The sequence below is a fragment of the Perca fluviatilis genome, chromosome 11 (assembly GCF_010015445.1).
Source record: "Perca fluviatilis chromosome 11, GENO_Pfluv_1.0, whole genome shotgun sequence".
Classification (NCBI taxonomy): domain Eukaryota; kingdom Metazoa; phylum Chordata; class Actinopteri; order Perciformes; family Percidae; genus Perca; species Perca fluviatilis.
Window position 1 is genome coordinate 9,126,501 of NC_053122.1, and position 26,659 is coordinate 9,153,159.

Here is a 26,659-nt window from a genome sequence, read left to right on the forward strand (position 1 = left end):
CAACACATAATTAAAATAAACCAATGAATTCACTTTCATTATATTTTAGTTAGACAACTTGCATTAGGAATGCATTTACATCTACTCCCATTTACTCATTGGCCATAATTCTTACTGTAAGAATTACAAATTTCCGATTATTGACTTTTCTGCATCGAGCCATAATTTTTCAAGAGAGAATCCGCGACGCATCCAAGAACCGACTTTGCCCCTCACCCCTAGTAACTAACAGAGCGGTTTCTGCAGGAACTACTAAACTAAGGCCTACAAGAACAGTCAGTTAGTAATGGCATCTTAATTTACTATTTTTTTGCTCTAAATATTCTATTAATTGACTCTCTCTGGCTCTGGGTGAATTCAAAATTTACCTTCGACTTCACCTTCCACAGTGTCATCCAGTGGTGAGTTGGTGAAGTCATCCATGTCATCTTTAAAAGGCATCCGCAGTGGCTTGTACTCTGGATCCTCATCCTCCCTGTAGAGGTTGGGAAGACAGGCAAGGAGTTCAAGATTTTAATTTCATGGAAGCAAAGACCGTTGAATTTCACAAACTGATCATTTTCACTTTTAATATTTGAAGAAATAACACAAAGCGGAAAGGGAATCACCATCAACATTTTTTGGAGAAATGCAATCACTTACAATATGCATATTTCAGAGTAATACATCAGATAAAAAAAACATGTGGGCCTACACCTGCTTCCAGTCACATATATGGAGATACTGGACTACATTGTTTAAATCAAAATCATTCATTTTTTAGATTTTAAACATTCTGAGCACTATTTAAAGTTAATTGTTGAGAAGATGAAAGGGGGAAGAGACTGGAAAGAGGTATTAAAATGTGACAAATCACAGACAGAGATGGAAAATAATACTTGAGGGAAGGGTTCGCAGAGAAGCTGCTTTTTGAAGTGGAGCCTGCTCTCTTACCCCTCGACGCCATCTGTCATCATGTCGGAGCCCCTCTGCTCAGCAGCGATAGCCTTGGCGTCCGGCATGCCGACCCTCTCCAAGAAACACAGGGCGGGGTCAGCTCGCATTGAGTTGTACTTCTCATAGCCTGAAGAGGAAAAGATAAAAAATACAGAAGCTTGAAATCCATGTCTGGAGATGCAGAGGCTATAAAGTGGACCTAGTAAACTAATCGGTACACACACACACACACACACACACACACACACACACACACACACACACACACACACACACACACACACACACACACACACACACACACACACACACACACACACACACACCTAGAAAGAAGGGTGAAAATAATTAGTGCTTTCTAGCTCACTTTTAGACAGACATGATGCCACATAGTCCCAACACACTTTTTTTTAACACATGCACACACGCACACACAGCATCCCATATTAAATGAAGGAGTAGACAAAAACAGCAGCAGAAGGGCAGACCCCAGGAGCCAGCTGCTGACAAGACAGACAGCCTGTGTGTGTTTGTGCATGTACACCCGCCTCGTGTGTGTGTGTGTGAGTGTGTGTGTGTGTGTGTGTATCCAAGTGAGCCTGCAGGTGCTCATTTGTGTCAGAGAGAAAGAGAGAGAGATAGAAAGATAAAGAGGGAGAGAAAATGAAGAGGAAAAAGTGCGCATGTCATGGCGTCTGTGAAAGTGAGCTAGTGGGTGTGAGAAAGTGTGTGTGTGTGTGTGTGTGTGTGTGTATGTGTGTGTGTTTGTCCGTTAGGGGCATTCAAGCAGAACAGATTAGAATGTGCAGATCCTACTGAGACACAGTGAAGGAGCGGGGAGGGGGGGGGGGGAGATGAGGGGAAATATAGAGGAGCAGGTGAGAAAAGGGGAAAAAAGTAGAGAAGGAAAAAACGAGCGTGGAAAGGAGAGGAGGAAGAGGAGGAGCAGCAAGGAAGGCCACCATAACAGGACCACACCACCTCTCCTTTAACTTTTCAGTCATCCCTCCTTCCTTCTCTCTCTCTATCACATTTCAATTAGGTAAGATATGAAGCATTGTTCCTAACCATCTCTGTCACACACACAGCTCTGTGCCCACAGCCAAACGTTAATCATCAGGGCCTTTACAGGCCATCACTTTTCTGTACGTGTGTGTGTGTGTGTGTGACGCACTGTTTTGCGTGCCTGTGTGTGCGTGTGTCTGCATACAAAGCAGACTGTGTGGATGTGTGCGTTAGTCCCCCCACCCCAAGGGCCTCCCTAGTGAATGAGGATAATGATTAACTATGGGTGAGCCCTTTTGTATTCCTGTGTGTGCATGTGTGTGTCCTAATTGAATCATAGAGGGTGGCAATGATGGAAAAATTATGACAATTATGCCAAATTAATATGAATGAGGGTCTTCATCCGCTGCGCACAGACACTGTACTCGGCCTCATCGGTCTGCCACTGGGAGTTACATTCAGTTACCACCCAAAGGTGGGTAATTTTGAAATTAGGGCAACTTTCCAAATGATGATTCAAATAACCAGGTTAACGGTAAGAAAAGACGTGTGTTATTTTAACCTTGAAATAAGCTTTGTAATCATTTAACACCTGTAACAAACTGCAAAGCAGAAACACGCACACACAGCTCCTGGTGAAACCAGCCATCAATCACACACTGATAGCACACTGAGCTGCCAGCTGCGTACCGCTATCACCAAAGCAACACCAATCAACCGGTGGCAGCAGAAGTGGGTGGGATGTGTTTGTTTGTGTGCCCTCACCCAGTTTGAATATGGTGTGTATGTGAACGCTTGCGTGAGGTTTACTGGGGTTGGAAGCCACTGGAGTGTGTATGTGAGTGTGTCAGAAGGTGCTGACATGTTATCTGTGGGTGTGAGATGTTCATTTTGTATTCACCGCATAGGCACTTTGGCTGCCATGTTGCAAGATGTGGATCCATATGTACAGTAGGTGTTTGAGCTTGCTGGAGTGTGCTTCTTACCGTGTTTGAAGACACCGATGAGCAGGGATTTGTCTGCCTCGCTGTCCCACCAGTCAGCTGGGACTTCAGCATGGAACGGCTGGGGAATCCAGATGTCCAGCTCACTGTGGCAGAAATAAACCTATCAAAATCACTGATAATCAAACTAAACGGTTTGTGAATGTTCAATTAGCTTCAGTTGGGCAATATCCCCGAAGTGTCTCCATGTTATGATGAATAAACTTAAATATTTCCCCTTCCCAGAGCAGTAAGTTACAAAAACTATAGGAAATAAAAATAATCAAAACTTTACTGTTGTACTCTAGAAACTAGAAAATCGTGTTCTGAAATTATTTTTTTTAATAATTTAAAAAAATAAAATAAATAAAGAACAGATGAGAGTATTGATAAGAAGAAGAAACAATCCTAACGATATTCACCGTACAGCTGGTTAGTGGCTTAAAAAAGGTTCCATGGCATGAAAATTTCACTTTGAGATTTTTAACATTAATATGAGTTCCCCCAGCCTGCCTATGGTCCCCCAGTGGCTAGAAATGGTGATAGGTGTAAACCGAGCCCTGGGTATCCTGCTCTGCCTTTGAGAAAATGAAAGCTCAGATGGGCCGATCTGGAATCTTCTCCTTATGAGGTCATAAGGAGCAAGGTTACCTCCCCTTTCTTTGCTTTGCCCACCTAGAGAATTTCGCCTACCCATGAGAGAGAGAGAGAGACATCATGGCTTTCAAACGAGCAAAGTGGCAGTATATTGCTATTTCTGTAAATCATTCATTTATGTCTAAAGCATTTATCAGTAATACAGTTGGAGATGGAAAAAACATGAATGTGTTGTGTACCAAAATTCGCAAAATGTGACGGTACTAGTTACCTACAGTATCGAGGGATGCAATTCTTCCGGACCTGACAGGGGCAGTATACGCATAAAAGTGTTCTAGTCTGCCGCTAAATACTGGAGAAGAAGAAGCCAACTGGTACAGAAAAACAGAGTGCCTAATGTCCCTGCGTGTTACTCACTGAAGGCTTGACCCGCACGGCTAGCATGACTTCTGATTGACAGTAACTTAAGAGCAATACATCAATGCCACTGACATAGTACCTAAACACAAGACTATAAACTTATAAGGCGTTGCTTTGACCCATCTTTTCAAATTACAAAAAGTCCTACCAAAACAGGTTATTTGGTCAAGATCAGAATTCTTCATGCATGTAAATGACAAACTGAGAATAGTTATGAGCAAGGTTTTCGCATGCTAGATGCTATGTTGTGGCACAAAAAAGGAGGAAAAAAAATAATCCTCCATTATGGAAAGAAAAAGGTAGAAAATGGTGTTTCCAGCTAGTTATGGAGAGAAAGGGTACAATACACAATGGAAGCAGAAAGACAGAGGGTGACAGGAGGAGAGGAGAAACCAGGGAAACAGTCCCTTATCTCTGTAAACAGCAGCATGCCCGGCCTTGGCAACACACACGCGCCAAGACTGGCATGCTAAATCCCCCTGGCATATGTTGGCACGATGGCACCCCGTATGCCACACACACACACACACACACACACACACACACACACACACACACACACACACACACACACACACACACACACACACACACACACACACACACACACACACACACACACACACACACACACACACACACACACACACACACACACACACACACACGTGTCTGTCACAACAGTAGCCATTGAGAGGGAGGGGAGGGGAGGATGGGAGAGAGAGGGGAGGGAGTGGGAGAGATCAACATGAAGTGCACGTGCTCCACATTATAAATGCATCACATCTGGGTGAAAGGGTGATGAGAGGGGGATGGGAGATGATGAGAGACTAAAGTGGACTGCAGAGAGAAGGGAGAGATGGACAGATGGCAAGAAACGTGTGGTGTGACAGAAAAAGACAGGGGAAGGAGTGTAGGAGTTGTCAGGGTGAGATGAAGAAAAAAGTATAGCAAACCTTCACATCCACAACCTTGCACTGTAAGGCCTCGTGCCAAATGATAATAAGCAATAGCTCGTCAATGTGAAAAAACCCTCTAAATGGGTCAAAACTGCGATAGAAAGCTCATTTTCCCCAGATAATGAAAATAGAATGAAAAGAACCTTGCCAAAGAGGCCACTAGAACAGACGGAAATACACTTTAGTAATAATTCATCACACATTCATAGAAATATCCATCTCTCAACTCACTTTCATTATGCATCCAATACATGAAAGCCTTTACTTTGACTGTAAACACCTAGTATGAATGTTGTATTGAAAGGAAAAATCCTCTGCTGGATGAGGTGTTCATTTGGGGTTCAGAATTAATATCAGGTTGCCAAACTTATGGGCCCTTAAGGAGGTCTGGACAAGTTACAAATTCTCAAAATGTTGGAAAGACTCGCAAAGCCAGAGGCAGCCATTCTGGGTTGAAAACACAGAGATGGGACACTAGTTTTGTTTTCTGTCCATGTGAACAGACATCCTATTTTTAGATCAGTGATGTTAATACAACCCATTACAAGCAAAAATGTAAGGTCTTGTTTTAAGATCTCCAGACGTCTGTGAGAGAAAGTGGGACTATGATTAGTGTGATGTAAACAGAAAAGGAACTGAATAGTTAGCTTGAGCAGCAAAAGGCTCACTTACCAAAGACAACTAAGGAATGTGAAGAGAGAAGGAAAAATAAAGTTGCTTTCCATGCTGTAATCAGCCCTCTATACGCATGGGAAGAAGTGGTTAAAGAGAAGACACTGAAAGAAGTGTTTACTAACCTGGAGTCAGCTCCTTCCAGAGTACGTTCAGCCTGGTCGCCTATGACTTCCTGTCGCAGATAATACAGCATCCTCACCCTCAGCAACACCCTGCAGAACAAAGTCAAGTTGGTAAAATTGTCCTTTTAGTAGAGTCGTCTGGTTTAGTTCAACACAGACAAAAGATTAGCCGGGCGGCGAGTTCACTGAATTAAACCTCATACGTTTTCTTAAGTAATCGAATAAAAAATTCTTGAATTTAATAAATTTAGAGAACCATCTAATCATCTAATGCAATTCATTTGTCAAAACAATACAGCAGGTTATATTGTCCAATGCATTTGTAAAATTCCCCAATAATGCGTCAGAGATATTTTATTACCACTGGACTGATTCTAGTAAAGGATGAGCAGTTAAATGGAAAGGTGCAGTTTGCTGAAGCACTAACAACAGGATCTTTGATTTTTTTTTTTTTTTTTTAATCGAAAACTTCAGAAAATGTCAGATGTTTTCTTCTGTTGAAATACTGGTTGCAGAAACTGTAATTCATTTCAGCATTTTCTACAATTGCTGTCAAATACATGGTCTGGATACAAATTACAGATGATCCTAGTCAGTTACTCTTCCATAGGGTTGGGTACCGACCGAATTACGTTGGTACTACCGAGGACTGACTCACGTTAAATCAAACGGTGCCAAATTTCGGTACCTGAGAGTAAGGGCGAGCTTGTCCGTCCTCTCTGCATGGTGACAGAGAGCGGCGCTCTGACACACACGCAGAGCTGTGGTACAGACGGAGCAAAACTCGGTCGACTCTGCAGTTTATTTCCAAGTGTTATACTTTTCAAAACTCCACGCGGACAGCGTTCGCTGCAATATAATATTAATGGTGGGCAACAAGGCAATTCAAAGTGCTTTACATAGAACTTAAAAGAGCAGTTAAAAAGAGATGGAAAATAAAAACAGGGTATAATAGAATAAGATACAAATTCAAGAATTAAGGTTAGAGTGCAATGTGAGAAATAATGATTTGTAGGAACAGGTTTGGGAGGGGAGAGGTTTTTATTCTGTGTGGTGTAAAATCTAAATAAATAAAATGTTTTAAGTAAATAGGATAAATAGGTTTGGAATTAGTTTTACAACTGAAATGATTTTTTTTGTTATTACAGAGGGAAAGTACCAAAAAAAAAGTACTGTTTGGTACCGGAACCGAATTCCAGGTACAGGTAAAAATGTAAGTACCCAACCTTGCTCTTCCAGCATCTCCCAAAGTCAAATGAATTACACTCAGTCATTGCTCAAGAACGCGAGTCAGATTTGATCTTCTGACATTGGAAATGCTGCTATCTGGGAGATCTGTTTCACTGTAAACATTGGTCACCAGATTTGTCACCAGGATTTAATGCCAATAACAGTGTTTGGAACAGAAGACGGGGGAGGAGAGGTGGGGGTTAGGGGGGAGGAGATGAGAGTGAGGAGCAGAAGAGGAAAAGAATGGAAAGAACAGAGCGCGGCACTGGAAGGGAGGGAACAGAAAGTTTGGAGAGGCAGTGAAGACGGGGGAAGGGTATAAAGTCACTTGCAACTCATTCTGCAGTATGTGTGTGTGTTTGTGCATCAATGGCATCACAAGTTGCAGTGTGTGTGTTTGTTGGCAGGCTGTGGGAGCTCATCCATCAATGTGCCAGGCCTGATTAGCCACACAACGCTGTGCTCCAGCCTAGCAGATGGCACCACATAATCACCCCCAAGTGTGTGTATGTGTGTGTACGTCTTTCACCCACTTCCAACAGGTCTGCCTGCCTAGCACCTGGCCTGGCACACAGCCAGACACACACACACAAACAAACTCAACTTCCCCCCTCAAGCCTCAAGAAGAAAAAAAAAAATCTTGAAATTCAACCATATCTCCCTGACAACAGGAGAGAGAACTGACCACAGAGTGAGTGAGCGAGTGAGTGAGTGAGTGAGTGTGGAGGAAGACAGGGAGGCTGCGTCTGTTTAAGTTGTGCTGTGTGTATGTTTGCTGAGCGAAACTGTTACTATTACACCTGCCACTTGTTTCAATGTCCTGGTTTTAAAGCAACAGCTCCATCAACAGTTTGGAATTTATGAAGATTTCCACTATGTGAACTCTTTCACCAATGCTCCTTTCATAAACGGTTAATGGTCCCTACAAAATCAAAAGCAATATGTTGGACACTAGCTACCATGGTGTTTCAGGTGAGTCTCTGTACGTGTGTGAAAATGAGAAAGCCCTACTTGTTACAGTGATGTTTCAGGTGTCTCTTGTAGCTATCCTCCTGCAATAAGTGGTCGGGATTGCAGCTGGCCAGCCAATCAGCTCGGGGAGTCTGTGGAGGCGGGGCTGTGGGCTTCCCCTTCTTGCCCTTCCTGCCCCGAGGGACTGGAGTAGAGAGACCTGGAGAGAGAGAGGGACAGAAAGAGAGGGCGCTAAGACAATGTTCACGGGCTTCCGCAAATGACAACCTGTAAACCTTATTCAAACATTTCCAGAACATGTTCCAAAACATAGCCAGCAGAAGGAAAAAAATAAAAGAAAAAATCCAAAACATTGCTGGGTTCAGTTATCTAAATGAGGTAGCACTGGCTGGGATAAGGCCTCAGTATTGAACAGTGCCCAAAATGTGTCGCTACTAGGGGTGGGCGATATGGAAAAAAAATAATAACTCAATATTTTTGCAGATTTTGACAATAACGATAATTAGACAATATCCTTTAAAATTGTGTTTTTAAAAGTCTGAGTTACTTAATCACTGATTATAATAATGGGCACAATGTTGAATGAAAACAATTATTATTTATTTTCTTTAAAATGTAAGTATTCAAGTAAAAATAATTTAAAGACAAAATACGAATACTATACTAATACTAATTGAACTAGTGTAGGAACATTGAACTCTGAGTAAACATTCAGTTCTACACCTCTGTTGTAATGTAAATTGTGCAGCATACAAGCAAGATTAAATCATAATAATGAAGGGCTCTGTTCTGTAACATATTGCACACAACCATGTCCTTATTGGAAGCAGTCCTGGAGCTGGGATAGGGTAGTGTCAGCCACGTTTTGATAGTCCTACTTGGCTGTATAGTCCTTCTGACCGGGATTTATGCTGGGATCAGAAATAGTTGGATGTGACCTGACTGGCCCAGGTGAGGGAGAGGAGCAGTTCTGTATGCTATGTTAGAGTATACATGGTCTAGTGTGTTCTTCCCTCTAGTAGCACAAGCTGCATGCTGGAAAAAGCTGGCGAGTACAGACTTTAAGGACGCCTTGTAAAAGTCCCCTGCTATAATATGTATCCCTTCCAGATGATCGCGCTGGAGTTAGTTCACTATGGTAAGCAGTGAGCCAAACTTGTGCTAACGTTAGCATCGGGGGCTATGTAGACGGCAGTGTGCTGTTTTCGTGGTAAATAAAATGGCCTGTATATTACCGACAGGGCTCCAGGTCAGGTGAGCCGTGCTGGAAAACGATCCTGCGGTTGGTACTCCATTCATTCTGCACAAAAATGCAGTCCTCCGCTTCTGGTCTTGCCGGAGTTATGTTCTCATCCTGCCGGTAGCTAGCTCGGCGTGCTAGATGTGGACAACAACCCACGCAGCGCCCGGTCTGGCTATGTCCTCCGGGATGTTATGAGCCGCCTGGAAGGCTCTCGTAACGTTTGTGTTGTATCGTAGTCCTATACTGATTAGTTCAGTGTGGCTGTACTTGTATAAATATACACCGACAGGAGAGCTAGTAGCCGCTGCACAATAGTGCGCCGCCAGCTTTGTTGACATGAGGGAATGTGTAGCGTTCCAATCGGTTCCAATGCGTGTTTTGAAGTGTTTCTTTCTCTAAGTAATTTAAATACTCGATAATGTCAATTTGCACATCGTTAACACAACAATGACGATATTATTGTAAACGATATATATCGCCCACCCCTAGTCGCTACCATAATATGGCATTAAATGTCTGGTCTGATTTGAATCTTGTTTCCTGCAAATATCTTATTTGGACAAGGTTCTTGTACAGCTTGTGTGAGAGATCAAATAAAGTACTGAAGTATCGTTGAGTTACACCAAAACTCTGGTATCAGAAAGTCAAAAGTATCAAGAATTGCAAGTTATAGAGATAAATAACAGAGGGGTCTGACTAATGAAAGAGCACAAGGCATGCGCTCCAATGTGCTCACACAACAGGACTCTCGTATGAGGATTCTGTATCGCAGTACAGTTTGCTTTTAAGTGACCAACTCACTTGTACCCAAATACCCTGGTATTACTGGAACTCCTATTGTATTTTCACCAAAATATTCCATACATACAATTTTACCTTACACTTCACACATTTACAGCTGCCATAAAAATACACAGATAAACAAGTAAAAAAAAATAAAAATAAAAAAATAAAAAGGAAAAAGTAATAATAAAATAATAAGACAAAAGTATACTTTTCTTATTGCATTAGCAAACTCATTACAGGGCTCCATCTCTTTATAAATGTGGGTCTCTGTAGCCTTATTGCATATGTAATTTGTTGCATCTCATACAGTTCCCATACTTTAAGCCAAATATATGTGGGTAGTTCGGGTTTCAACCATCTTATTGTGATACACTTAATAGCAGCTAACCCTGGTATTACTGTAATTACCACCCAACTCTACTACCTACTTTCTCACCCATCAGGTTTTTAGGCGAGATATCACTTTAAAATTGAGATAATGAGTAACTATTAGTGATTTCAGATTCTCCTAAATTGTGCAGTCATTCTTAGATTCTGTAGATGTGCGAGTGTGTGTGTTAGTGTTACCAGAGTGGTTGGTCAGCGTCTTGGTAGTCCCGTCCTCACTTGGGGTGATCAGGTCCCAGATGAAGCTCTTGATATTCTCGTCTCCACGATAATGCAGCAGGCAGTAGGCCAGGAGGGCTCTGCAGATTTTTTCCACATCTGCCTCCTTCAGGGGGCGCTTAAAGCGACCATGAGCCAGGATCTCACTCCACCTACCCCAACTAAAGACAGACAAAGAAAAAATGGATATACCCAGCCTATTAAATAAAATATGTAATACACATTTGTTTGCCAGAACATATAATTGTCATTCTAGAAAAAGGGAAGCAAATTTAGAAAGGAAATTGAATTTCCTCTCCAAAAAAAAAACCATTTTTAAACAACAGTACATAAACACCAAAGCGTTTATGTTATAGTATATCACTGGCTTTGGGATTCTAGGTCAGCACTGTACCATACACTATATCAATAGATATAAAAAAACATTTGCAATGAAAACACAACACTAATGCACATGATATAAGGCAAAGCACTAGCCTGGTTGACCCCAGAACCTTCTCAGTTGTAACTGAGAGTGGGTCTGGGAAATGTTCATTGACAGTTCATTTTCAAAGTGGTGTCACCAACGGACGCCGCTCAAATGCCTTTGGGCGCAGCTGGATAGTCCTTCAACCAATCAGACCAACGATCCGGGTGACGCTGCGCTTCGGTGGCCGTCATATGTTGAATGTAAACGAAAAGCTGCTCGCCGTCTCTGCGCTATTGTCGTCGCGGAAAGCGACGACATGGGCTCTTCGCCAGACTGACTTGAAGAGCAAATCTCAAATTTGCCGGAAGTTCGTCAGGGTTTACCCAGGCTAGCAAAGCACTCAAAAGTCTTACGTTTTCATTTCTAAATGGTCGTTTTGTATAGTGGTCCATTTATCTGTAAGATAGCAGATAAGCACCTCTGCTATTGACAAAGAAATTTATTGAAATGTGCATGTAAACAGTTCATTTTTTTGATTGATCTGCATCTTATATACAATGGCTGTTGAACCCAATTTGAAAGTACAGCAACAACTTTAATATTGCATCATACAATGTGGAGACAGATCTTTATTTTTGTGACCCTTTTACTTACGTTTCTTATCCCATTTATTTTTTTTGCTTATATATTTTACCAGTCAATTGACTTACTGTCACCCTAACGAGTGCCACCCAGGCCTCCCTCTGTGTGTGCGTTCATGGATCACAGCCCAACTCCCCCCCTCCCCCACCTTCAGCAAGTGATCCTGAAGGCTGTCTTGTTCTCAAATACAAAAATTCCGCTACTGCTTCCAAATCTTCACTGAACCATGTGAACCAGTCTTACTCTGAATGATTTTTAGACAGGGTAAAATGGTGGATGAGGGCGAGTGAGAGAGAGATGGATGATGGGAAAAGACAACAAAGCACTGAGCGGAGAGGACAGGCCCAGTCAGACAGTGTGTTTTTATGTCCTACAGCCTCGGGCCACAAGACTAGACTGTAACAATAACAACGCTGACATCTCACTAGCACCACTGTTCTTTCTTGCACACGCACACGCACACACCAAATCAACCATGAAATTTGACGGGCTCGCCCGATAATCCATGTCTGTGGTTAAGTGTGTCAATTTGCCTCCGTGTGCAGTATGATGTACTTGTATCTGTGACTCTGAAGGCTGTTATGGTGTACAAGCACTAGTCTAAGTTAAGATCTTTTGTCAATGCACGTTATAGACCCTCAAATTAAATACTGTTCTTTACATCTCAAATGCAATTATATGCCGCCTATGAAGGCATTTCCTGAAGATAAATTTAATGTGTTTTAAATCAGGATTTTGAAGCAATGGGAAAAAGCAGGTGCCTAAAAAGTGAATTTCAGTGAACTCTTAAAAAAAAAAAAGGTGTGTGTGTGACAGGCTTAATAGCCAAGTGTGTGTATGTGAGCACCATGCTGTCCAAAGTCACTTTGTGTGAAATAGAACAAGCAGGCTTGGTGTATATAGGTTTGTGTACATTTGTGTTTACAGGCACCTCTGATTAGTTGCTGTGTGTAGATGGCCTTGAGTGCAAGGATGTGTCTACTAAATCACTCCATGTGCAGGTCTGCATCCATTAACGTCAGCCGAGTGATGAACTCAACCCACCAGCCTCCACAACCTAACTAGGTTTTCTTCTCCTTTTCTATTGAACCGTCTACTTCAGTGAGGGTTTGTTCCCCCACAGCCCTTTAATGTCCTACTAGTACCATTCATACCTGCTCCTTGGGGAAGTACCTATACATATATACGTATGAATATATGGGTCATCTGTGCATATTTAAAATGAATAGTTAATTTTGGAAAACACGCTTATGACAATGATTGGTACCACACACCGCCGTGCTCTGTTTGAAGAGGATAAAATCCACCCGAAAAAAGCACCCCCAAAGCTCACTAATCAACACGTTATATCTCGTTGGAGACAGGCTTCACCTGTCCAAAAACCAACCAAATGGGAGACTGCTAGGTCAAGAACTCTATATCGTCTGGGGACCCTCTGAAATAAACCGAAGCCTAAACAAACACTTTCGATATAACGGATTCCATGTCTTAATTAAAGTCATTTTTGTAAATAAGCCAGTGGTCAACACTGTTCGTAGTCTGGTTTTTAAATAGGAAACATGAACGTGCGACTGACCCGTAGACCAGCAGGTTCTTCTCCACTCTGAAGCACTCCGATCGGGGGTAGCCCTGAGTTTTGTCTTGGGGCCGTCGCGGCTTGGATGAGGGTTTGCTCGGTTCGTCGTCCTCGCTCTCCAGCTCAGAGAACTCGAGCATCTCGTCCTCTTTGACGCTGCTGAAGTGACGAGTTTGCTTCCTCACCCTCGGTGTGTCAATCACCAGCGTGTTCTGGAGATAAATGCAATGAAAATGTTTTTATTTACTAAACCTAGTTTCAATTACAGATGGCCTGAAATCCATCAACAATAATATGCTAAGTGCCTTCTGCTTTACTCCTGTGAAGTAGCCCATTTGTACATTTCTTGTATAGTCTGACTTGTATGACTAGTGTGAACCCTGTGAATACATGGCATCTTCTGTAGAAAATCTGATTAATTGGATATTTTGCCCTGTGCTTCATTCCTGATGCTGAGATAATTTCTGCCCAGCTCAAACAAACTGGCATTAATTATGTTGTCTTATGAATTATATTTTTGTTCAAGTCATTATATTTTTTTCCCGTGCAAGTACATTAATATGCGCAAACAGGGCAGTAGTTAGCTCCACAATTATCACAGAGCGCTGCAGTCATCTCCATTTTAACATCACACAATAAGAAATCCCAGGGGAGCGGCCCGTATTCACACTCGTAAAGCTGGATTAAGTGTTCCAGTGGAGGGCCCTCCACAGGAGAGGCAGCGACGGAGTGGAGAGGGAGAAGGAGAAACCAAGAGGGACAAATACACAAGTAAAAAAAGTGACCAAATATAGAGGGGGAAGGAATGTTAAAATATGAAGATCCCGGTTAGTGGAGCACTCAATGGGTGTGTAAGAATGTGAGTGAGCTTGTGTTTCTGTGCGTGTGTGTGAGCACTAGCCTAAGTGATATCTCTGTACCCTCCAGGCATCTGCGCTCCGTTAAGTGGAGCTAAGCAGCTTACTCTCTCTCGCTCAAACACACACACACACGAGAGCAGGGAAACATGGGTAATTAAGGAAGAGAGGAGATTCCCAACTGTCAATATTAATCTCTCTCTCTCTCTCACCGCTTCCCTCCTGATCTTTCTGTCTCCCCTCCCCCTCCCCCTAGCTTGTGGTGATAGCACAAACTAATTATTACCAATGCTAGTCCCCATTTCCATAAGGGGATACCACCAAGTGTGTGCATGTTTGTGTAAGACTTTGTACACACCTGGCTATAGCATCCGTTTTTGTTTGTTGGTTTTACATTGCAGGTACTTGTGTTTACAGTAGGTATGTACAGTTGAGTATTTGAATGTGTGTGTGTGTGTGCGTGTAGTACCCGTCCATTCATGGCATCCAGGTCAAGCTCAGCCTTCTTGGCCCATTTCTGCCAGAAGTCTGGATCCTCCAGAGAAATGTCTGTCCGGTTACCTGCTGCAACAAAGCTGGCCTGCAGACAGAATGAAAAACATGTTGGTCAATGCCAGGTAATCGCTATTATTTTGACTCTCATTACAAACTTGACATACAGTGTGACTAGACTGTATATGAGTAGAGGAGGACATAGTTTTTAGGCTAAGTTTTGACCTTAGCAAAGGTAGAGCCCTTGCCCTCAGACTCTATAGTGATGGTGTGTGTTCGTCTCTGGAGGATCTGGTCGATGTCTTCCTCACAGAATTTTGAGCCTTCGTCTTCCTCGTCCATTAGAGCTCCGTACGCTCCCTTTCTCAGCAGGTCCTCGATCTCCTTCTTGGACAACTGCTGGACCTGGACGAGAAACAAAAACGTTTCATTCCATGACAAATATTGTGTTATCAGTGAGCATACAAACAGTAAAAAATATTTTAGCTGAACTATCAATTAGGCTTATTTTGTGTCTGTAAGGTATGCTCTCTGATTTTGTTGCCCTGTAGCGCTCTAACAAAGGGATCAGGCAGATATTGGATGGATGCGTGTGTGTGATATGTCTCACCCCGCTGTTGGCGTTCTCTCGTCCACTCATGCTCTGGAGGACGGCCTTATCGAGCCCCAGCTTGAGACTGGCCTTGTCGAACATCTCCCGCTCATAGCTGTTCCTGGTGATCAGACGGTAGATCTTGACAGCCTTGGACTGGCCGATACGATGACACCTGGCCTGGGCCTGGAGGAGGACACATTCAGAATTTTACTTAATATTGTGTTCAGTCCACAGGAGTATATTCAGCTGGAGATGTGGGGTTACAGCAGTGAAACAGAGCTGAATGTGGCTGGCATAGTCGTAACATCCAGCAGACCGTCTGAATTCCAAACTTGCCACCCGGAATGAGGTAGGGACTCTACGGTAGGGCCTCAACAGTTCCACGCTGTAGCTAATCAAAGGTCACATAAGCAATACTAGAATCATTACGCCAAAAAAAAATTTAAAAAAATTGTGAGGTTCATACCTGCAGGTCATTCTGAGGATTCCAGTCAGAGTCAAAGATGATGCAGGTATCTGCTGCAGTCAGGTTGATGCCGAGTCCCCCAGCTCTCGTACACAGCAGGAAGACAAAACGGTCCGAGTCAGGTTTGGAGAACCGGTCGATGGCTGCCTGCCGCAGGTTACCACGAACTCTGCCGTCTATACGTTCATAGGGATATCTGGACACAGAGTTACAGGACAATTTCAGGAGTTGCATTCTCCTAGTTACACTTTCATATATATCGTATGAATAATTCAAAAATGATTAACTATAGTTTTGAACCAGCACCTCCAATATTTGGATAAAGTAGCAGCTTGTGAAATTAAGGTGCACCACATTTAACAGCTGTTATTTCAAAGTGTCAGATACATATTTAATCAACACTGCATAGCTTCTGCTGCTATGTATACATTCTTTTGTACTGTGTATACGGAGCATCTTTAGTAAGAACATTTATTTTCAGATTAATTAAGTTTGGTCTTATCTCATTTTCAGGTTGTAGCTTAAGTGGCAGCTGTGTCATTGTGTATTTGATGGGACTCCGTATCATTACATTACATGTTATTTAGCTGACGCTTTTATCCAAAGCGACTTACAATTTCTATATACAGTATGTCAGAGGTCACACGCCTCTGGAGCAACTAGGGATGAAGTGTCTTGCTCAAGGACACAATGGTTGATGTATCACAGTGGGAATTGAACCCAGGTCTCCCACACCAAAGGCAAGCGTCATATCCACTGCGCCACCACCCCCTTGCAGATAGCCGTTATTACAGGGCTAGGATCAGGACATCCCTACACATCTTAAAAAAAAAGGTCATTTTCACGCGTCTCTATCCTCACCGTTTCTGGATGAGGTAGTCCTCCAGGATGTCCAGACAGCGGACCATCTGACTGAACACCAGGACTCTGTGTCCGCCGGCTTTCAGCTTGGGCAGCAGCTTGTCAATGAGCACCAGCTTGCCAGCAGCCTGGACCATGGCCTGGAGGGCCATGTCCGGCATGTCTGCCCTGCCACCATGGGAGTCCCTAAAGTCCTCTGCGATCTTCTCTTCCGCTCCTGGACAGGGGGAAACAATTCAAGTTCATGAGGAAACAGAAAAGATGATTTTGGAACATTTAAAGTTTGGTTTGCAGAATCTTAATACTCCAGTTGCATTTTTTGGAGCCGGCCGTATTGGCGCATGCCTACTGCCGTTTTGTGTGTGTGTGTGTGTGTGTGTGTGTGTGTGTGTGTGTGTGTGTGTGTGTGTGTGTGTGTGTGTATACACACACACCATTTATGAGGTAGGGGTGGTTGCAGCATTTCCTCAGCTCCATCATGGTGTTGAGGAGGTTGGGGACGCCTCCTCCACCACCGCCCCCACTTCCTCCTCCACCTCCTGCACCTCCTTTGGACAGGAAAGAGAAATTCTTCTCCAGAATGGCCCGATAGTATTTCTTCTGTATGTTGGTCAGCTCCACCTGACAACAACAGTTGATTCAGTCAGTAAGTTTTATTTTTTGTTTGACAGCTGAACTGAAAACGTCACCAGGATGAGTAAGACACCAACATTGAGTTCTTCGACATCGATAATGAGACATCAGCCCTACCTCGATGATGGTCTCCTCCTTAGGGGCCAGGTTCTTCTCCACATCCTCCTTCAGTCTTCTCAACATCATGGGCTTTAGAATGGCCTGCAGTTTCTGAACCTGAGACACACACACGGATGCAATGTTAACACTTCATTCAGTGGAGAATTTAAGACGCCTGGGAAGTTAAAAAAGAAAACAAGTCCCCCCCTCCCTCCATTCCATTTACCTGTTCTTCAGTCTTAAGGTCTCCAAATTCGGTCATAAACGTCTGTTCAGACAGGAATCGCTCGGGCTCCAAGAAGTTGAGTAAGCTGAAGAGCTCCTCCACAGTGTTCTGGAGAGGAGTTCCTGTCAACAGAACTTTGTGCTCCTGGAGGAAGAGGAGGAGGGACAGACAAGAAAGACAAAATTAGAGTTTCTACAATGTAAAGCAGGATGTCTTCAGAACTTTAACCCTCCAAAGGGAAGAAGAGAGGGATTATATTAAAACGGAGCAGGTACTGGTTACAAAGTGCTCTTAAGCTTCTACAAGACCTTTAAAGTACATAAATCCTGCTAGAGAAAACCCAGTTTTATTAACATGACCCTGTACTCCGTGTAGTAGGAGCATGTGATCAACTTGAAAAGCACAATGCGATATAGTGATGACTAATAATCGGTTGCAACCAATAGCCTCTTCCCAACTCCTGCATTTCCCTTGACCCGTTCACCACTCACCATGTCCATCATTTTGAGTCCTTCCAGTAGTTTGCAGTTTCGGTTTTTGAGTCGGTGGGCTTCGTCTATCACCACACAGCGCCATGGCACGCTGCGGAGCTCCGGACAGTCCGTCAGAATCATCTCAAAGGTTGTTATCACCGCGTGGAAACGGTACGCTCCCTTTATTATCTTACCCTGGAGTGGTGAGGAAAAAAAGATAAAAAGGAAAAGAATTAAGGTTAACAAGAGTAATCTAAAATGTTTTTGTCAGTTAACTTCTTTATTGTCTTACACTGTGGATTTGGGAGGGAAAGAGTTTTCACTTTTAGGCCCAAAAGTAAAAAAACATTGACTGTGGACCACAGCAGCTGTATAAAAAGTGTACAAATTTGGCCTTATGGCTATAGTGAACTATGGTATGTTCAACTTCATAACTGGTTGGTTTTACTATATGGTCTATAAATTCAAAAAATCTTGTGCTGCAAAGCATTTTTTCTCCCTTGCTGTGTGCCTGTTTTCTTTATTTAAAAACACCCCCTTTATATTATAGCCATCTAAGACATGGCAGAAATAAACAACGTAGACATCCTCAAATCCAGATCTTAATTGGCAGCACACTGATTTTGGTTTCGCAACAGGATAGACTGATTTATAAAAGAGTTCTTGAGCCGGTTGTGTCTAATGAAGGGTACGTAGTGAAGCAGGCAGTACAGGAGAAAAGAACACGTCTTCCATTGAGACCTTGAGGATTACCTCAACCTGGATTAGGAACAAGCGGCAAGCAAGGACACCGCTACTACAGCTTAGTTTCTTCACAGGCTCAGTGTGAAATAGGTTACACAGAGATGTTCGCAGCATTGTACAATAAGAGCTTATAGTGCATGGCTTACAGCTAGAGGACTGTAAAGAGCTTACACAGCAGAGGAGCACTGTCCATCCCCAGGTGGCTGAAGAGTTCCCCTGACCAAAGAGGTGTTCAGATCTGCTGACTGTCTCACAGCATCGCATTTCTTCCATCTACTGTACAGCTACATCATCCTAACCATTTCTCATTCAGAGCTGCTAATAGCATCAGCATAGCAGCGCCAGTGATCCTTCTTTAAGGAGAACAGTCCATATTCTGTTTAGTTCCTTAGTCTATTTCACACTTTGCACACTGTTGCAGTTTAGGTTGAGCACCATCTAAGCTGCATAAATGACTAATCACATTCCAAGTTCTATAAACTGGCCATACATTTATCAGAGTATTTTGATAACACCTAATTACACTTATTTTAAATAGAAATATGTAAAAAGATCGGCAAATTCTTGAAACACCTTAAAGACATTTGAGATCAGTACTGTTGTTGATCAGGCTAAATCCAACCAGACAGCCCATCCAGTTATGCTCTTGTGGCACGGAGCTGATGACCGTTTCCAGTAGCCTTTTGATCTATGGCTTTGCAATCTTTTGTCATTCGAAACTGAATATTTTATGATTTATACAGTTACAGAGCAAACAAACCAACTCCTCTTTTCAATAATTTTGTCAGCACAAATGTACTTTTTGCATCTGAAACCAGATGGTGGTAAACCTCAAAGACACAGGGTCAAAATAAATAAAAATTTGAGTATTTTTAAAACAAAATTCCCCTTTTATCTTCCTGGAAAACAATAATGTAAAGCCCCGTCTCATCCTGTTTACCTGTGCGTCTCTGTAGTACATCTCGTAGGCCTGGATGGTCTTGCGGCTAGCCTGGCTTCCGTGGTAGACCACGGCATTGAGCTCGGTCCAGGTCCTGAACTCTCTCTCCCAGTTGGGAATGGTGGAGAGTGGGGCGATGACCAGGAATGGCCCCTCAACACCCTTCAGGTAAACCTCGTAGAGGAATGTAATGGACTGGATGGTCTTTCCTAGACCCATCTCATCAGCCAAGATACAGTTACGTCTGTGGTGGACAAATGATGTGGACAAAGTGAACGAGAGGCTGTAAACAGGAGGACTGCATGTAGGAACTGTATTTTATATTTGTATTTCTGTCACTAAACTGGAAAAGAATGCAATGCCTGCATGCCAGTTACCACAGACTACTCTCACTGCAGCCCTGATGTAAAATTCCATGACTTTTACATGAGTAATCAATGTGCGCCCATGACCTAAAATGATCTTTCCCCTTTGGTTTATTAACGCTGCTTTTCCAAAAGGGGTGAGGCAGTCTGTTTTCCACTCCAGCGATCTAATGCAAAAAACATGCAAGACAAGTTGGAAAATGATCGGTCATACTCTGAGACTTGATTGAATTCCTTCAGTTCTTCCAAGACCTGAAATACACCTCTGATACTTCCATGACATTCCAGAAAGTCCATAACTAGTATTTACCCTCAAACCTTAAGATTTGGGGCACATGAAGCACAAAGAATAATGTACATGTCCTCAGACTTGAGTTCAACTACAATCTTCCAGTTGTGCTTAGTGAATGAAGAGGTTATAGTCTACAGACTCTAGTGACACTATCAGAGCACACATTTCATGCATGGATGGCACCGGTGGGAAAACTTGATCCACACTATGCTAGATGGCCACTTAATGTCCACTTAAGACTGTTAAATAGGATGCCATCACACGTAGAGGCCGGCAGTAGCAATTAGGGAGTAATTCTAACTAAATAAAGTGAATGGGGACTTACGAGTTGAACCAGTTGAAGGTTAGCCAGTTGAGGCCTTCTAGCTGGTATTCCCTGAGTGCGTTGCTGTTCCTGTATTCCCTGGAGCCTTCCAGCTTTTTCCAGTCGGCTGCCGGAGGCCGATCCTAGACGCACATAAAATGATTTATTAAACATCTGAGGCATATCAAATCATTGGTGAGAGATGTGGCTTTTTGAAATACTGTAGATGGGTTTAAAGTGGGGTTTACTTCCCCATGTAGGGTTGAAATAGTTGATTAATTGATTGACGGAAATGATTCAGCAGCTAATTGATAAGTAAGACTGATGAATGGGGCACGTTTCTATTACGAGACACTGTTCACTGCATTTCACAGTAAACCAGGTCCTTTCAGGTAGACTTGTTCCGACCGGTATCTGAGGAGAAAAAGGCCTCCGATATAGCCTAAAATGCTTAATCTGGTAATATTTTACACTTGAAGTCCACCAGTAAAACGCTGCTGTGCACAATATGCAAGGCTTCGGTATGGAGGGGTGGCACTAGTGTTGCCAATTTAAACACCAGCAATCTTATAAAGCTTTGAAGACATCATACAAAAAGAGCACTCTGTCCTTAAGAAGAAACCGTAGGCAGTAGTTTAATAGATGGACACAGGGAGAGAAAGGAGTGATGAGGGAAAGACCACAGCCAGTCAGCTGCTTCTGTTCAGCATTAAACACACTGTTAGCGGTTTGGCGTGGCCACAAGAGCAGGATGTGTGTGTGTGTGTGTGTGTGTGTGTGTGTGTGTGTGTGTGTGTGTGTGTGTGTATATAAGACCACAAGAACGTGGCCCTGTGGAGAGCAGTTAAGGGAGCTGTAAATCTGGAGGAGGAGGAAGGAGCAGGCAGCAGGCAGAAGGCCAACACACACAAACACACGCCTCCTGGTAGGAGGCTGGGACCCACATAGCACCCAACGAGCATTCATGGACACACAAACACACACACAGAGCTACTTGCCACTCTCTTAGTGTTGGGTGTGCGTGCTGCGATGTGTTCATAATCCTCTATCTTGGACTGGTCGATGTCGGCCTTCAGCTCCCAGGTGGAATCTTCGTAAGCCAGACTGCACCATTTCACCAAATATAAGGTCACCGTCTGCAGAAAAACACACGCAGAAAGAGGAGGGAGGTTTAGTGTGTGCGTGTGTGTGAGAAGAGAAGCTCAAACCCATGAAAGATGACAGGAAGAGATCAAAGCACCTCTCCGTTTTCATCTGTGCTCTCTGAAACGTCCAGGACACGGTCCACCTCCACATAGTCTGGGTTAAAAGGCTCGTCGTCCATCTGGAGAGAAAGCAAGTGGAGTTTTACGGTTAAGAAGCAGGGAGACGGTTTAATAATAGGTTAGTTTAAAGCAAGTTCTTTGGGGCGAGGCCAGATTTGTTTCTTGTTCAGTGTAAGAACCGTTATGTGTTTTTAGCATTTCTGTCAAGTTGTCTACTTTTTCTGTTCCTCATTCAAAAGGTTTAATCTGTTGAACTACGTAGTGGAGTGATTTTTGGGGGTCTGATCAGTCACGGTACATTATTGTACAAGTGACACTTATTGTCTGTATAAAGCTATTATGATTTGATTTTATAAGAAAAAAAAAGAATATCTGATTTTGAAACCTGATTTTCTGAAATCTTCAGCAGTGAGCAGGTTTTAATCCGTTAGTCAATTGGTTTGACCCTTGTGTGTGGTTACATGTAGAGCAGTGCAAGGTCAGGACCCAGCTAATTGCAGAGTGGCACGCAGGTCTTACCTCGGTTATGAAGCTGTTGAGTTGTTGCTTGGCCCTATACCTCTTGATCTTTTGGTGTATTCTCTTGTCCTTCTCCAGCTCCTCCAAGTCTGCCCAGCGACAGTGGAGGTACGAACTGAGACACAAGAGACACAAAGACACTGAGTGTCTCTCAAAGCCAGAGAGTGCATGAGTGCTTGGTGCAAATTTCAGACTCCGCACTGCTGACCATGCTTTACTGGAGGGGGGGGGAATGTTGGTTAAACACTTATTTGCAAGTCGTGTGGTTAAATTTGGTCGTGTGGTTAAATTTGTGCATGCGGCTTAAATCTCCTTTGCATTTTTCTTTGCTGTCCAAACGGCAATTGGATTGTTGTCTGGACAGACGCAAATTAAAATGTTTGTCAGATGAAACAATGACTGCTATGACAAAAGATGGACAAAAATACCACATGTGCTAAACAATAGGACAGGATGCGACTGTAATACGACCACTTTTCTGTTACTGATGCCAAGAGCAGATCTTCGACCCAAATAATTGAGTCACCTAATAGTAAAAGTAAGTGAATAAGGCTTTCAGGTTGAATATACTGAGCTTTTCACACTTACGGACACCATGGACAACCTGGTGTGTACAGCCCCTTTCACACATGCACTGCAAACCTGAAATTATCTAGACATTACCCGGCGGAGCTGTATGTGAGAGCGCAAAGGTCTGAATCAGTCGGCTCGAACATCAACAGCTCTTTACTCCGCCCTAATAAAAAAAAAAAAAAATCTGTAATTTCCGATAGAACCGATGTGTGAGAATTTACAGTGAGCGAGTGGGCATGGTGATGACGTTTTTATGCCGCTTGCGCAAAACCGAAAGAAAACAAACACCCGAAGATGAAGGAAAAAGACGATTTACACCAAACTGACAAATTCAAGGAACAGCCGGTTGTTTATGACCAAATTATGAACAGCTCCATGATGCAGTGTAATCCGCTTCATGTGCTGTCTGGTGCATGATCTACCCAGCGCCACCACTCCTCTAAATCAGAGGATTTCCAGTATGTGAGAACGCTTTGGACGCCAACAATCTCCTGAGTGCATATGTTAGAACGGCTTATGTGTGTTGAAAATATATATATTAAAAAAAAAAAAAAAAGAAGGATGCCTTGCTGTGAAAGACAAAAGAGGTAGATAGGGGAAAAATAGCTCGTTACTCACAAGCCCTTGAACTTGACATAGAACTCCTCCACCTCAACTTCCTCCCCCGACTCCAGCTGAAAAGGAAAAAAAAAAAAAAAGGTTAATAAATAAATGTAGCAACTGTGTTGTGAAAGAGCAGAAGTGGCTTGTCATTGTTATATAACAGGTTTCACACTGACATGTCAATCAACACAGAATCTCACTCTGCTTGACATTTTCACACTGAGGGAAAGTATTGTGTCATTCATATCTTGTCAGTCTCTCAGCCATTTTGCTGAAGAAATATGAACAATCTCAACTTAAAATCTAGAAACTGTTAACCGCTAAGAACTGCTCGGACCGCTGAAACTTTCAAGTCCTTAAGACCCACTTTTATTTGTTGGCTTTCAATTCAAGTTAAGTTTTGACACCTTGACCTTTTCTACTGTTAATGTCCCATTTGTTTATTTGTTTGTGTATTTTATTCATTTTGTTTTTGAGCTTGTTAAGCACTTTGGTCAACTATGGTTGTTTTTAAATGTGCTATATAAATTTAACTAGAAAAAAGGAATAGTCAAAGAAAAATATATTTCAAAATATGTGCCTGACAAAAGCGTTAACACTAAAAGATGAAGCAGGTCTAGGTTTTTCATACATGAAGTACTGTGTGTAAAAGGGAAATACCAAAACAGTAGCTCTTCCAAGCACAGCTGTCCACTTCCATTCACCATTATTACCGTAACACACACACTACTACTGTAATGCCATGAATCATCAATCACACACACACACACACACACACACACACACACACACACACACACACACACACAGCCTGAGGAAACGCTAGCTTGGCGTCTGGCGTAGCTAGCATTGTGGTTTTGGCTGTGTGCCAAGCCCGAGGTCAACTCTGAATGGAGCTGCGAGTGATTGTGTGTGTGCGCGTATGGGGGAGGATGGGGGGCAGCTGGCTAGCAAAGGAAAGTTGGCTGGTGACTATATGTGCACGCGCTGGCTCAGGAATGAGCTTTCTTTAGAAGAGCCGTCTAAAACAAAGACACACACGCACAAATACACGCACAAACACACACGCGCGTCTCCGCTTACCAAGTGAATACACGCTGTCTGAGCTCTGTGTGTGTAATCTGCTTAGGCCAGCTGTGGAGCGGCGGCTAATCAGATGACGTAAACTATGACTCGGGCCAGTGTGTCCACGTCTCTGTGTATTGTATTAGTGTCCGTGGTGTGTTAGTGTGTCCCTGTGTATCTCACCGGTTTCTTGGTGGTGCGTTTGGCCATGATCTTCTCCACAACGGGCCCCTCAGCCTCGGCCACATCCTGGAAACACACAGAACTAATCAACAAACGTATTGGCGCGTCATCCAGCCGGTCGCATGTTTTAATATCACCAGCCTGACACAGCTGTGGATACAGAATCCCTCCCAAAAGGGTGAAACACACCGCCTTTAGAACACTAAGCACAGTAACAACTGACACTCTCCGTTTCTTCGGGTAAAACTGAAGAAACATGGCCACCCTTGATTATCTACCATTCTTGTACATGCAACTACATTTCCTGATAAAAAAAAATAGTTTATATATAGTTTTGCATTGCAGAAATAAAAATACTAACTTAAACTGGCAATTTGTTTTTATCTAAATCAGGGATTGTCTGATCAAAGATTGGTTAGACTAGATTAAATCTGACAAGACATTTGATGCGTGCTTTGGGTACTTTATCGTACTCTATAATGTGCATAGCTTCTTTCCGTTTACATAATCATGTCATTCAACTTTACCATGTCTTAAGATTTTTACGGTCAGTCTATGGCCATATACTCTTACCAAAACCAAGCCAAGCTGTACCTGTTGGTGTGACGACGATGGAGACTTGGGTGTTGGCGAGTCGTCGCCGCTGTCATCCACCTCCGAGATCCGAAACTCCAGATCCTCCGTGTACCTCTTCCTCTTCACCTGACGGCTAGAACGACGCTTCTGTTGGACAGAGGAACTGACATCAGCTGTAGTTTTGGGACCTTCCAGAAATTCACAACCCCTTTCCCTTTATTCATCATTAGAAATGTTCACTAATTGTAAAGCAAAAGAAAGAGCCATCTCCAAAAAGGGAGTTGTCGGAATGTGTTTGACACTCAACAAAAACATACTGTATTACTACAATAAACTAAATAAAATCAGAGATGGATGACCCTACAGGGCTGTGTATGCTTATCATTCACCAGGCTCTCCTCTTCCAAGAAACAGACTTCATTTTTATTATTTATCATTCTGTTCCATATGGTCCAAAGTGTTATACATATTCGCTTCACCCAATTAGTTGGCTCAAAATGGCCTCCAATAATGAGATTGTGTAAAGAACTACTGTAATGAACAGGCTAAAGAGGCCATACTGCTGCAAGGTGCTTGCCTATTTGAATGAGAGCCACAACTCTTTATGCAGCTTATAGCCAGATGCTACTCTGTTTACATGGCCCACATAATTACATTCGCACATCAAAAATTGATCCGTTTGAGGAGGGATACAGTGGAGCTCTGTTTGTTCCTCCAAAGAGCACCTTATATCCAAAACAGGGGGGGAAAAAAAAGATTTTGAAATACAAAACATGTATGCAGCAGCTGAAAAGTTGCTGATGGTGCATCATGTGAACTTGGCAGTGGGGCCTGTCTCCTTGGTCTGTCAACAAGGCAGGTTTACAACGCAAACAGTAGATGCCTACTGGCTCAGCGTGTTCTCTCTCTACAGGCTGTGACACTGAGGGATGTGCAAAGGTTTTATGGCCTTCTGCTTTCTTTCTTTTTTTCGCAGGGCTTCCAGAAACTCTGCTGCAACACAATATTAGCAATGACTGAATATTTTGAGGAGTATTTTTGGATGCCTGGAAAGTTGAGTACAAGCTTCAAAACCACTGCTTTCCTCGTATGCATCTCTTACCTGTACACCGTCGTCATCGTCATCTTCAGGAGGTGAGGGGGGCGGAGACTTCACCTCCACATCTGCGTTGACTGACGTCTCTCTCTTCCTCTTGGAATCCTTCTTAGCAGCGCTTGCCCCGCCCTCAGCCTCAACCTTCTTACTGCTGTAGGAAGAGAGAATATTTTTTTTTATATTCACTAAAGAAAAAGAAAAAAGGTGTTACCTCTTTTACAGTTTACCAACTACAAGGCATTCACGTGTGCGTGTGTATGTGTGTGTGTGT

General features: G+C 43.0%; 1 protein-coding gene across 2 annotated transcripts in view; it reads right to left on the reverse strand.

The window, feature by feature from the left end:
* The window catches only part of chd7 (chromodomain helicase DNA binding protein 7), an 80,489-nt gene that overhangs the window by 12,117 nt on the left and 41,713 nt on the right, over positions 1-26,659 (reverse strand). For both annotated transcript variants that reach the window (XM_039816407.1, XM_039816406.1), the window contains 25 exons: positions 26,395-26,539; positions 25,311-25,439; positions 24,717-24,782; positions 23,484-23,539; positions 22,293-22,407; positions 21,749-21,832; positions 21,507-21,644; positions 20,530-20,651; positions 19,548-19,791; positions 17,882-18,058; positions 17,391-17,534; positions 17,183-17,281; positions 16,867-17,053; positions 16,433-16,649; positions 15,572-15,767; positions 15,121-15,288; positions 14,736-14,915; positions 14,488-14,598; positions 13,162-13,373; positions 10,496-10,695; positions 7,939-8,098; positions 5,698-5,787; positions 2,928-3,031; positions 934-1,063; positions 369-475 (listed from right to left, as the gene is read on the reverse strand). In XM_039816407.1, coding sequence (XP_039672341.1) covers positions 369-475; positions 934-1,063; positions 2,928-3,031; positions 5,698-5,787; positions 7,939-8,098; positions 10,496-10,695; positions 13,162-13,373; positions 14,488-14,598; positions 14,736-14,915; positions 15,121-15,288; positions 15,572-15,767; positions 16,433-16,649; positions 16,867-17,053; positions 17,183-17,281; positions 17,391-17,534; positions 17,882-18,058; positions 19,548-19,791; positions 20,530-20,651; positions 21,507-21,644; positions 21,749-21,832; positions 22,293-22,407; positions 23,484-23,539; positions 24,717-24,782; positions 25,311-25,439; positions 26,395-26,539 — 3,581 coding nt within the window. The remainder of the gene's footprint in view (positions 1-368; positions 476-933; positions 1,064-2,927; positions 3,032-5,697; positions 5,788-7,938; positions 8,099-10,495; positions 10,696-13,161; positions 13,374-14,487; positions 14,599-14,735; positions 14,916-15,120; positions 15,289-15,571; positions 15,768-16,432; positions 16,650-16,866; positions 17,054-17,182; positions 17,282-17,390; positions 17,535-17,881; positions 18,059-19,547; positions 19,792-20,529; positions 20,652-21,506; positions 21,645-21,748; positions 21,833-22,292; positions 22,408-23,483; positions 23,540-24,716; positions 24,783-25,310; positions 25,440-26,394; positions 26,540-26,659) is intronic.